General features: G+C 40.4%; 1 protein-coding gene across 7 annotated transcripts in view; it reads left to right on the forward strand.

The window, feature by feature from the left end:
* adgb (androglobin) overlaps nucleotides 1-13990 on the forward strand; it is a 308223-nt gene that overhangs the window by 15696 nt on the left and 278537 nt on the right. For all 7 annotated transcript variants that reach the window (XM_069932245.1, XM_069932246.1, XM_069932240.1 and 4 more), the window contains exon 3: nucleotides 7027-7195. In XM_069932245.1, coding sequence (XP_069788346.1) covers nucleotides 7027-7195 — 169 coding nt within the window. The remainder of the gene's footprint in view (nucleotides 1-7026; nucleotides 7196-13990) is intronic.

Raw genomic sequence — 13990 nt, forward strand, 5'->3', positions numbered from 1 at the left:
GTATTGAATTGTAATAACTTCTAAAATAAGTTCTTCATTTTTTCTCATACATTTTTTGTAAATCTTTCTAAAGTGTCAATCTCCTTTTCCAAATTATCTAATTCCATAACATATTCCTTTTTAATTTTTGCTGAATAATGTATTATTTGACCTCTTAAATAAGCTTTTAAAGCTTCCCATAATATGAATTTGTGGCAGATGTTGTTAGTGCTCATATGCCATCATGTTGAAATAACGAGACCACACCTGAAGTTGTCAGCCAGCGAAGAGAAGAGCATTTATTAGTGTTATCAGGCTTTATGTAGATGTAAAACTTGTGACCTAGCATCATGACATAGCTATGTTGAGAAGGCCATGGCTTCTCAATAGACCTGCGGATGCTGCTGAATCACTATGCCTCGTGGCTAGTTGGCAGTAGATAGGAGCTGTTGTGTCTAGCTGTCACAAGTCGGGAGCTGTTAGTGCTGGTTCTGCTCACTCCCTCCAAGCGTACCATAACACAGCTCCCCCAGAACCAGCAGTAAGCAACCAACTGGCTCAGCGGTTCCAAATAAGTGCAGACATTCCACCAGAGAACCAAGCAGAGAGAGCAATAACCAACTTGCCATTTGTGGCGCAGTACCGGAGCATTATGTATGAAGGCTGCTGGGTGAGGAAGTGATATGTACCGTACATCCTAACAGGGCTCAATGAAGTTGAAGGCCACAAACAATTATTGATTACACTAATAAATACAGTCGGAATCATGTGAGACACTTAACGTTTGTAAAAGGTAATCACTGAAAGTTACAAAAAGTCAGAGTTGATTACAGATAAGGGATATGAGAAATCCAGAACAGAATCAAATATTTGAGATGCATTACCAAAACTGAAAGTTCATACTGTAAGCAGGTTGTTGATAATTGTGAGAGATAACAGTGCTAATCTCAAAGTCTGGTAGAAAAGTATTAACTGTAGAAAGTCAAGTAGCAGCTAAAGTCTGCAATGACATGCAGGAGCCGATAGGTGGTGCTTTGCAGAGCGACTGTCCATTGCTGCTGGAAGTCTGCTGGCTGGCCGCCAGGCCATTAAGCTGTCCTTTGCTTGAGCAGTGCTGCGTTGGAACTGAAAAACCTGTCCTGTCTGCCTGGTTGGCAGGAAAAGACATCAGTAGCATCAACGACAGGCAATGTTGCACTGAGGGGTGCTGTGCCGGGACTTAAAAACTTGTACTGTCTGCCTGGTCAGCAGGAAAAGGTCACAGTAACATCAACGACAGGCAATGTTGCACTGAGCAAGTAACTGAAAACCTATTATAATCTGCCTTGTCGGCAGGAAAAGATCTCAGTGGCATCATTGACAGACGGCTGGTTCAGTCACAGGTTAATACCTGGGTCATAGAATCTTCCATCTTGGTTGGCTAGCTACCCCCGGGTTGCATGATCTTGCCACGGGAGAGTAAGTGGTTGTCCCCCAGATCGCATGCTTCTTCTCTTGAGGAGGGGTTGCTGGTTGTTCCCGGGTCGAGTGGTCTTTGAGGGAAGCTGGTGAAATATGGGGGATATTCCCTCCAGTCACAGCTGCTGAGATGCAAACCTCCTGAAGTTCGAACAGGCAAGTTTTAAATGTCTATGCTGCCAGCTGCAGACAACTTACTGATAAATGACCACTTTAGCGTAATAGGGTGCGGTAACATTTTGAAGAAACTGAGGCTCTAATGCTATGCTGTGTTGAGCAAAAACATGCAGCCTTTTGATACCTGCAGACAGTTTAAAATCTTGCTGATAAGCATTCCCGTCCTTGTAACTTGTGGCCAGACTTGTCACACAGTTCACGAGATACACAGGACAACAGCTTGGCCTACTCCGAGTCACCAAAGTGTAAAACAGTCTTTCAAATGTCCAAACGATTACATTCTACGATGCCCCTTGCTGTTCATTCAGTCAACCGTGAAGGGAAGAGCAACTGGCCTCCTGTGAGGTGACACTGATTAATTTACAGTAATTCATAGCTATAGTTGACTAGAGCAGTGCGAAAGTAGGTTCAGCCGGGTCAGGTAGTCTATCATTTGTTCCTCGCTCATCGGAGCATTACTGCAAGCAAGCTGCTTGCTGCTGCAAATGATTTGAGTTTGGGCTTGCAGAGTGTCTGTCAAGCATGTCCGTAATTTATTGCTGACTCGTTGGCGTGTTGCTGTAGAAAATTAATTTGAGCTTGGCTGTTGAGTGTGTCCATTATTTATGGCTGGCTAATTGGCACGTTGCTTTTGAACGTGTCTGTTGTAGGGTCGAGGTCACCAATGTGGCAGATGATGTTTGAGCTCATACGCCCTCATGTTGAAATAATGAGACCACACCTGAAGTTATCAGCCAGCAAAGAGAAGAATGTTTATTACAGTGTTATCAGGCTTAATATGGACACACAACATGTGACCTGGCATCATGACATCTGAAGTGCTAACAACCTCATGACATAGCTACGTTGAATATGCCAGGGCTTCTCAGTAGACGTACGGGTGCTGCTGAGTCACTCTGCCTCGTGGCTGTAGCGGCTAGTTGCCAGTAGATAGGAGGCTGCAGTGTCTAGCTGACACAAGACAGGAGGTGTTAGCACTGGTTCTGCCCACTCCCTCCAAGTGATTTAGAATTAATTTGTAAAAAAAATTCTTGAATTTCTCTTGTATAGTTACAGAAATCTACTCTTTTTAATGATGATGTATTAAATCTCCATATAGCATTCTCTGTTTTTTCTGGAGTTATACAAGACATCAAAAGAGGTGAATGATCAGAAATTATTTTAGCTTTATATTGCGCCTGGGTTACTCTTCCTTCTAATTGTACTGTGCTGCAAAAACATACAATATCTATTCTCGAATAAGAATCATGTCTAAAAGAATAAAACAAATAATCTTTTTAATGAGGTGGCTTCAGCTTTGTTGTCAGTGTCCCACAATAAATCATCTTCTGTGCCATCCATTGCACAAGAGATACTGCACTTTTTAAACTATTTTATTACAGTCTCTACTTTCACTTTATCTCGTGCTTTGAGGATAAAGTCACACAGCACATCAAGCGATGCAGCATGCATTGCCCCATCTTTTGTGAACAATTTTTCTGCATTCATTATCCAAGTATTCCATTCTTGGTACACATGGTCTTAGAATGGCTTATTCAGACAGACATCTAGAGATTGCAATATAGATGTCAAACCACCTGGGATAACTGCCATGTAAGTATTATTTAGTGCTAATCTACTTAACTGTTCTCAGTTAAGTGGCTACGAAACATATCCAGACCTGCAAACTCCGTTCCTTGCATAAACCATCTGGCTGCCTGTTCCACACATTGTCTATCCATAGTTTTACACCATTTTCATCCATCCATCCTTTTTCATGAAAATGTACAAAAATACCTGCTGGGAATTTTAGGATTAAGTTTGCACTTGAAGATGACCAGGGGTCTGAACTTGGCCTTGTTGTCCATGCATGATAACAGCAAGATAACCCTGGTCTTTTTGTGGCCTGTACTTCTGGTTTGCACAGTTTTCACACCTTTACATTTCACTGTCTATTGCCTATCATGTCAAAATTCATGGAGGTTTCATCTACGTTTCCAATATTTGCCAATGTAAACTTGTGTTTCTGTCAGTTACGTTGAATAAACTGGTGAAAACTTGCAACTTTATGATCAAGATCTTTTGGTAGTTTCTGAGGAATTTTTGTTTTTTTATCATAATACCAGATTTTTCCTGTTCATGAAATGGTTGCACCAGCCTTCTGTAGCTTCAAAGACTTTATTCTGGGTGCAACTTTGCCCACTGTAGTGCAAATGCTCCTATTTAATTTCAAGTGACTATGTCACTTCCCTCTCTTCACAAACTCATTCTGCGACGTGATTTTCCAACTCTGGCCAACAAAGGAGTCCTCTTCTCATCAACATTGCCTCCTGGGGATTTTTCTTAAAGGATCTTTCTTTCTTTCTTTCTCCAATCTATTACCAACTTCTCATATAACTCACATCTTCTTGCAGCAGCAACAGTTGCTGGATTTCTTACCCATTTCTATTATTTTTAACTTGAAACTCATTTCATACTTTCTTCTTTTTGCTGGAGGCTCCATGAAGCCACCACCATCAGGCAATGAGATGTAGAGTCAGGGTTGACTTGAAAGCCCGTTACATGATAAAACCATGAAAATGAGGCTGAAAATTTGGACCTGACTTATCTGAAGGTTGATTTATACACTGAAATATACGGTAAATTGTCCTCTGCTCCCTTTTTAATTGTTTACCCAAAACCTTGTCCTGACACTCTCTTAGTCTCCAAATCCTTCATTTCTCTCTCTGCAACAGTCCCAGTGGCCGAGTTCCCACTCTGCTCCCTCTTTAAAGTTGCTTTCTGAAAGGTACTTTAAAGAAGGGTGTGGAGCAACCACTGTATAATTTGTACTATATGGATTGTATGAGCTGGTCTGCCCCCTGAACCTGTGACTCCTCCCTCCCGGAAACCTCTATAAAGTCTGTTTTGCCCAAACTCCTCCCTGAGTACCTGCTATGGAATCGGGCCAGCCACATGTGAAATGTGTTGATCTCTTAAGGTGATTAAATCTATTAATCACAACTCTCTGTCTAATGTAGCTGATCGATAGCGCTACAAAGGGCTCAGGCTTGAAATGTCAGTTATATATCTTTACCTCCTATGGAACCTGCAAGACCTACTGGGTTCCTCCAGCATTTCTGTGTTTTTACTACAATTACAGCACCTGCAGACTTTCGTGTTTCATTGTCGAGAGTTTTTTGTCCTTAGTAGGAAAATCAGAAACCAGAGGGCATAGGTTTAAGGTGAGGGGAGGTGGGGGGAAAGATTAAATAGGAACCTGTGGGATAACCTTTTTGCACAGAGAGTGGTGGGTGTATAGGAAGTAGATAGGCAGGTACTGCATGGATAGGATAGATTAAGGGGATTACAGGACAAAAGTAGGCTCTTGGGACATTTTGGTCGGTGTGGGCAAGTTTGGCTGAAGGGACTTTTTCCATGTTGTCTGTCTCTATGACTCTACATGTTAGACAATTTTTAAAAAAGTTTTGTTTTAAATGTACATATTTGATTCTTAGCAAGAAATTCATTTCAGAACAAGGAGATGACCCAATTCAGCCACAATTATGACCCAGGATTACACAGCACTTGTGTGCCATGAGAGACGGTCACATATTTCCCTGACAACTGTATCATCTGACTGAATAAATACAGATGGCTGGGAGGATGTATGTGGGAGGAGGTGATAAAGATAATTGGTGTATGCATGAGTAAATAATTGAGTTAGTTCACATATTTGTAGGAAATAAGAGTAGGTTTTGGTTCTTCTGCTTCCTTTAAATGACAGCATGTCCCAAGTATCACTGGGGCATTGTCACCAGCTCAAGCAGTGATCGGTATCTGATTCAACCAGCTATCCCTGTGCTTTATTTGGAATAATTGTTGAATTACTGTGAAAATTTATTCTTGTACTTTGAGCTGTATCCAGGTTGATGTCATTTGTATTACAAGTGAGAGAAGATATTGATATGCTTGAAGAAATTGTACAATCAAGGGGTAAGATATTCCAAGTGGAGTTAAACAAGAAAATATGCAAATACAGGGGTCGAGTGCAATACACAGAAGTCCTGGAGAAACTCAGCAAGCAATGTAGCATCTCTTGGAATTAAAAGAAAACTAAAATTTCAAGCCTGGTCCTCATGAAGGCTCAAGCTCAAAGTACTGATTTCCTTTTATTTCCTGTGGATGCTGCGTTACCTGCTGAATTTCTCCAGTACTTTTGTGTTTTCCAAGGCTGAAATTACAGTGAACATCATTCCTTTGTGATGTGAGTGTCAAAAACTGCAGAAGATTTTAACTGGCAGATTTTTATTTAGTTTTGATGGTCAACTCTTAGCTATTCAAACTATTTGCATTTATAAACTTCTCTTATGGTACATTCACTTTGCACAGTGTCATCAGACAAAAATTGGAAATGACAGTTTACCTAAATGCTCAGTCAATTATGGCAGTTTTAAGTGTCTGAAAGAAAGAGACAGATATGTAGAAACTTAGGGAGGAAACTGCAAAAGCGGGAGTCCAGGTAGCTATCCTTGGCTAGCAAAAACGTTCAGTGGGGAATGGGTGCAAGACTAAAATTAAAGGGACACGATAAATTCTGTTGGATCAAAAGCAAAATATTGCAGCTGTTGGAAGTCTGCAAAAAAAATCAGATAATATTTAGCAGATCTATTAGGTTCTCTGATCGTTGATGGAATGCCATTGTTCTCCAATATGAATATTTTTTTTAACAAATACTGGTTGACCTGATGATAATTCTTAATATTTTCAGATAATTAACAGTTTGATACAGATTACAGAGATGACCCTTTCAACTGCTGTATTCTAACTTGCCTGTAATTAGCTTCCAAATTTAAAATTTTGTGTAAAGTGTATTTTGAATAAAACATTGAAGAGTTTGGAGATGGTATCAAATTACAGTAACACAATTAGATTGAGGACCTTAGTGAGTACACTGTGAGAATAACAAAGACAAGTTAAAGATTTACAGAGATGAATAAATTCATCAAGGGTTCAGATGAATTAATTAAGGGAAATTCACAAGTGGCTAAAGCATAAAAAGAAGTGATAGTTTTATGTGAGTAACTCTGGTTCTCTTGCAAATATGAGAATTTTGAGTCTGCAGGACTTCAAAGGGTATTGATAGATACATGAAGAAAAGGTTGCAGAACTATTGGGAAAAAGCAGGAGAATGTGATGACTGCTTTATTTAATGGTTTTTTCCCACTCAAAGACTATTGTTCAAATAATCTCTTTTATGTTTACAGTGTTTCTCAACAGCAAGCACATTTTTTTGAGGAATGTTATTTTAATTCACTTTTTAAAGAATCTTAAAAATTCAATCGATGTTTAAATCTGAAATGTTTACACCTTATTGTATTTGCTTGAGATTCTATGGAGTTCAGCATCATCCACAAGTACATCTCCTCTTTGTCACCTCATTTTTCTCTTCAGTGTTACTTCATTTATTCTGAGCTGTGGAGTTACAGGAGGAATTACTGAAACAAGGAAGGGTCGATATCCTCTCTGGCCTGAATGGAATGAAGCAGATGTGAATGCTGAGAAATGGGAAGGAGCAAAACAAGCCAAAGAAAAGGAGAAAAGTGCCAAAAGTCCTAGTTCGGTAAGGTTCGCGAATGCTTTATCACACTAAGCTCTTCCTTGTTTCTTGAAGTAACGATGGTTAATATCAGACTTTCATCCACATGTGTTGTATGCAATTCTTAGTGATTCTTAATTACACGGTTCGTGTAGCGGTTAGCGCAACTACATGGACCCGGGTTCAAATCTGGTGCTATCTGTAAATAGTGTGGTGCGCTGTTAGCCAGAATCAGACACACACAAGGTAAAGCAGGCTTTAATCCACAGAGACTTCCACAGAGCCAGGCTGGCTGTAGCTGCAGTAACTCTGAGTGAGACTTCGGGAGGCCGCCGCAGGCTTGTATCCCGAAGGGTGATTGACACCCCCTATGACTTCCGCCTTGACTCCTGCCATAGGCTGGTCACAAGTAGTTTATACATTCTACCCTTGTCTATGTTGGCTGCCTCTGGGTGCTGTAGTTTCCTCCCACGTTCCAAAGAAATATGAGGTTAGTAGGTTAGTTGGGTGTATTTGGGCAGTGCGGGCTTGTGGGCCGAAAGGAACCGTTACTGTGATTTCTCTCTAAAATTAAAAAAAAAGAGTTAACACTGTGGCAATCGTATGTGAGCAGATGACAAACTCTTTTTAAAAGGCAATGAAAAAGTGACTATCATCCCCTATGTAATGCCCCCATGCAAATATCACTATTCCATGGCTTCCCTTCCCCACCCCAGTTATCGAAAGTGGGAGGAATTTTTTTTCATGGTGCTTCATGCACTTGGTGGAATTCTGGCCACTATTTTATCTGAAGCAAAGCCTTTTTCTTTGCCAACTGAGCTAAAAGCATTCAAGACATTGAAAGGGAACATTCCACTTTGATCAGACTTCATTGTTGTGATTCCTTGTGATTTTGTTAACAGTCTCCTTAACTAAAAACTAAAATAACACATGGATGGAACCCATACCTGAGGTATGCACTTGTCTATATTATAAAAGGCATGAATGGTTTATTTTTTACTATTCATTTTTTTTTGCATTTGCAGTAGAAGTTACCCTCAGCTCATTTGATAAGGTGAACTTTCAAAAGCTGAATTCTATTTCCATTACAGAGAAAATAATTTGCCAATTTCTAAGAAAGAAAACAGAAACAATGTCTTTTCCTTGAAAGACGAAAAACTCTCTGTATTGATGTTAAACAACAAAGTCTGCAAACACTGTGATTGTATTTTAATACACAAAAGTGCTGGAAAAACTCAACAGACCATGCAGCATTCATAGGAAGCAAAGATTTATCTTTCCTTCATGTGAACTCTGCATGACCTGCTGAGTTTCTCCAGCACTTTTGTGTATTGATGTTGGTTTCACTTCTGGTGTGTTTTTTTTTGGACCATGATGCATTAGAGAAATACTGTTTTGATTGGAAGAGAAAATAAATAACTCACAGGCCAACTCATGGAGGCAATCTTGTTAGAAATTGTCTCATAACAGGTTCTTCTGTTTGTTAGTGCCAAATAGATTCATACTGTTACAAGCCCATAGGACCCCAAAACCCAGCAGCAATAGATATTCACCAAGACAAATGATTACTTCAACAAAAGTTGCATTGAATTATCTTTAAACATGAAAACAGGATCAAACTATAACTTACCACTATTAACTTACTTAACCTAATTTAACCCCCTTCTAATTCTAAGCGCATGTGTATGTAATGTGTGTGCAAGTTCAGAAAAGTTCTATGGTTCACAGTTCAAGCTAATTTCTCATTCATCCAAGTTCACTGGTTGCAGGCAATTCTTATACTATGCACAGAATTTAACATTTATAAAGTTCACCAGGCTTTGGTGCTTGAATGGTTACGTTGGTTTTTAGAGAGAGATTTGATGTTCCTGGAATCAAACTGATCCCCTCTAATCAGCCACGTCAGTGTCTTGCCAAATAAACTTGCCCCATCAAGGGTTCCCAGATGATAACCTCTTTATTTCAGGTCACCACAGAGTCCCTTTTTGTTTCTCCTATTTCAAGTGAAACATTAGGTAGTCAGTCCTCTCCTCTTGAATGGACCACAAGGGCTTTGACCAGGCTGATCTAAGCACTCACAACCTGTCTTTGAAAATTGTTTTTTTTTCCACAAGCTTTCCAGCTTGTCCTGTTCCAGTCCCAGCTGCTGCTGCTGAACTGAATTCTCTCTTTCTTTCTCTCTCTCAAAAAAGCCTGTTTTACTCTCTCTGCTTGCAAAACCACATGACCCTCTTAGAACAGCAACCTCCATTCAGACAGACTGTGGCTCCACACCTCCGAGTTCTTTCATCTGTTGCTTTTCAAATGAGATCTGTTTTGAAGTGTTTGTATGTGACCTATACTAAAACCTGCCACAATTTATCTCCCAAAAACATCTAAATACAATATAAAACACAACATATTCTGTCACAATACTAACATTGTTAAATTTCTGATAGAAAGGGCCATCAATATTTTTTATAATGAATTTCACATGTTACATTGAAATTGAGTTTTGGAGGAAGAGAATGAAACAATAGCATCAGATCAAAGCTCTTTAAGTTGATGTTTATTTATTAAATTATACCTAGTTCAGTAAGAAGAGTCTTCTTCAAACTGTCTCACAGGTTAATTTGAACAATTACACAGCAGTATTAAGTTAAAAACAATTGACATTATAGATTTTGCACTGGATTAAAAAAAATAATTTTTACAAACCAAGGGCAACATGAGACTACTGTTGGAGGATTTGTTCAGGAACCTGATGGCTGAGGGGAAGAAACTGCCTTTTAGCCTGTTGGTATGCGATTTCACACTCTTGAGCTTTCTCCCCAATGAGTAAAGGGAGAAGGCAATGTGTCCGGTTTGTGATGGGTCTTTCAGTATGGTGGCTACCTAGCTAGACAGCAGGATATGTAGATGGAGTCCATGGAAGGGAGGGATGTTTGCAAAATGTTCTGAGCTGAATTCACTACCTTGTGCAGCTTCTTTCAATCTTGAGCAGAGCAGCTTCTGAACCATGCTATGATGCATCTCAATGTTGCACTTGTATAATTTGTTGAAGGGTGTGGGGAACATGCTGAATTTTCCTAGTATTCTAAGAAAGTAGGCGTGTCATCACACTTTCTTGATAATCGCCTCGATGTGGTTGTCCTCGGTTCAGTCACGGAAAATGTTTACTCCAAAGAATTCGAATGTATCTACTTTTTCCACTTCAGCAGCACTGATGAGAACAGGGATGTGAACTCTTTCTCCTCTCCTGCAGTCAACGATCATCATCTTCACCTTATCGATTTTGAGAGAGAAGTTTTTATCTTGGCAGCATGTCACTAGCCCTCTTTCTAAACCACTGTGATGAGATTACCTGATACAAGTTTATTATTACCCCTTGAATAATTGCTTTTTTACTAGAACACTACTTTTTGTAAGCACGCAATACAGATGCATACCATTCCATTACTGTCACCATCACTTGGAGACAACTGGCCACAGCAAAGACTTAAAAGAACAGACGGTAATGAAAAGAGTGCTGGAGTCCAGCAATCCACTGATATTCATGATGTGCTTGGGTTCATCACTGCGGTTTGGTCATCAAAAGCCCATTCACGTCGTTGGAGGGAAATTGTGGAACATCTCTCAAATTTAGCCGACTGCAGAAATTCATCTCCACAATGTGTCTTCTTCATCATGGCATACAGGCCCTGATGTTAACCAAAGAATCCATCTCAGTGCAGATTGCTCATGTGTAAAGTCGTGACACCATGCACACTTTTCACTCTCTCCTTGCCCTTATACCTGCGTCTTTGTAGGAGTAGAGCTTGCGGCTGATTTATTGAAATGGATATGCACTGGAGACCAGTCAAAGTTGATCTCCTGGGCATGATTTTGGTGCAGGTTTTAAACTCTCAGTGAAGACTATTACAGAAACTTGATTAACTTTGTTTTATTGTGTGATTACAGAATGGGAGTTGCATATATCTAGTTACTGGCAAGATGAAGGTTGATTACAGAATAGGATACTTAATTGTCCACAAATTTAATTTGGTTAACAATGAGTCTAAGTTTCTGTTACAACAATGGGTGCATTTGTTAACTTACAATAATTCAAATTTCATATTGCAGCAAAGGGAGTATGCTATAACATAATTAATGACGTTCCTGAAACTTGGATGTTATCACTGCTGTATTCTATGCCTCTACTTTTGAACTGCCTTCAGTTTCCAGTTACCACATTAGCACAATCCACTTCCCTTTTTACTATTTATAGCCCCCACTGTTCATTCTTCCACAACAATCTTGACATTCAAAGTCCAGTTTTATTGTCACATGCACCAAAGGTGCAGTGAGAGAGTTGGTTTGGTAAGACATCTCATCCATTGTACAACAGTTAAGAAGTCCAGAGGTATGGAGATGAGTTGATAATTAGCAAAGGCAACATCATTTTAGAATTTTACGTATCATTTATAAATTTGATAATGGCTGGAAAGAAATGGTCCTTGAATCTGGTGGGAAGCAAATTCATATTTGTGAATCTTCTTCCTGACGGGAGTGGGGTGAAGAGAGTGTGGCTGGTATGGGATAAGTCCTGATTTGGAAGCTTTTCCAAGGCAGTAGGAGGTTTTGAGGGAGTTGATGGAGGAGCGGGGGTGGGGGGGGGGTACGAGTGATACCCTAAGCCACATTTGCAACCCTCTGCAGCTTCTTGCTGTCTTGTGTGAAGCAATTTCTATCCCATGCATTTGATGTACCCTGTTGGGATACTTTCAATGGTGCCCCTGTCGAACTTGTTAAAGGATGCAGTTGACATGTAAATTTCCACAGGCTTTGATGTGGGTGAACCAGGACAAGTCACTGGAGATGGTTACCCTCTTGAGTTTAAAGCTGTCTATCATCTCTAACTCAACAGTATTGATGTAGTATGGGTGTGAGCTCCTCTCGCCTCCAATGAGCTCCTAAATGGACTATGGCATATTGTTCAGGACAAATAAAAACTGAATCACTTTGAAGCTGAGCACCAAGTCTTCATAAACTAATTTCCTGAAGTATATGAGAAAATAAACCACTTACTTAATCTTTTCTTTGGCTTGGCTTCGCGGATGAAGATTTATGGAGGGGGTAAATGTCCACGTCAGCTGCAGGCTCGTTTGTGGCTGACAAATCCAATGCAGGACAGGCAGACACGGTTGCAGGGGAAAATTGGTTGGTTGGGGTTGGGTGTTGGGTTTTTCCTCCTTTGCCTTTTGTCAGTGAGGTGGGCTCTGTGGTCTTCTTCAAAGGAGGTTGCTGCCCGCCAAACTGTGAAGCGCCAAGATGCATGGTTTGAGGCGATATCAGCCCACTGGCGGTGGTCAATGTGGCAGGCACCAAGAGATTTCTTTAGGCAGTCCTTGTACCTTTTCTTTGGTGCACCTCTGTCACGGTGGCCAGTGGAGAGCTCGCCATATAACACGATCTTGGGAAGGCGATGGTCCTCCATTCTGGAGACGTGACCCACCCAGCGCAGCTGGATCTTCAGCAGCGTGGACTACCAGCATCACCTACGGCTCCTAGAACGCTTCCACCAGCATTGTCTCCGCTCCATCCTCAACATTCATTGGAGCGCTTTCATCCCTAACGTCGAAGTACTCGAGATGGCAGAGGTCGACAGCATCGAGTCCACTTACTTAATATTGACAAAATAAACATTCTCCAGCAACTGGCTCCTGCTGACCATCATGGACAGCTTCTCATATCTTGGTGACCACTTTGCCATGAAGGCGGATATGAATGAATGATAACATTCACCATCATGTGCACCAACTAGGAGGAAAATAATATTTGAAGTTGAAGATCTCAGAGATGGTTAAAAAAAATTTCCATGCAGCAGTGATCCCAACTGCCATACTTTTTAGCAACTGGGAAATGAGTTACGTATGTCTGCAAATGCATAATTTCATTTAACACATTTACAGCCCATTAGGATTCTTTGAATTACTGATAAATTGATAGAAAGCATTGTAGGCAGTGCTAGAAAACATCTTGCTCATTAGTAGTTTGCTCACTGGAGTCCAATTTTGGTTCTGCCAGGAATTTTCAACTCTCAACCTCATTATATCTCCAGACCAAATGTTGGCAAACAGCGAAGTTCAACTATGAGATGAGGTGAGGATGATTGCCCTTAACCTCAAGGCAGCACTTGGCTGCACAGTTTTCCCAATGTGGTCTGACCTAGGAATTGTGCTGAGGATCCACCTGTCCCGTCAGCTCTCTTCTCCCTCATCTATCAAAGAATAGGCATTTTCAACATTGAATCCACCAAACCAGAGTCATCCTTGAACCCATGGGACTGCCTCAGCAAAATGTGGATCAAATCATGGCCAAATGCTTTTCCCAGGGCTGAAGTGGCTAACATTTAAAGTGCTTGGGAATAAATGCAAGGAGGATGTAAGAGGTAAGCTTTTCACAAAGAGAGTGGGAGTGCATGGAACGTGCTGCCTGCAATGGTGGTGGATGCAGGTACAACAGGATCTTTTAAGACACTGTTAGATAATTAAATTAAATTGAGAAAATGGAGGGTAATGTAGTATGGAAATTCTAGGCAGTTCTTAAATTAAGTTATTAGATCAGCACAACAACTGTGGACTGAAGGCTCTGTGCTCGGCTGTAAATTTCTGTTCTAATTAATTCTGTTCAATTCTGTTTTAATTTTTTATTTTTCACACTATAAACCATATTGACCAAGATACATACAGACTTTTTTTTCTTGAATATATAGTGTCATTTTCTCCCCCTTTTTCCCCCCTCCCTTCCCTCCCTCCCTCACCCCCTTTCCCATTTATTTGAAGTTCAATCTATAAGATA

This window comes from Narcine bancroftii, chromosome 4 (assembly GCF_036971445.1).
Source record: "Narcine bancroftii isolate sNarBan1 chromosome 4, sNarBan1.hap1, whole genome shotgun sequence".
NCBI lineage: Eukaryota > Metazoa > Chordata > Chondrichthyes > Torpediniformes > Narcinidae > Narcine > Narcine bancroftii.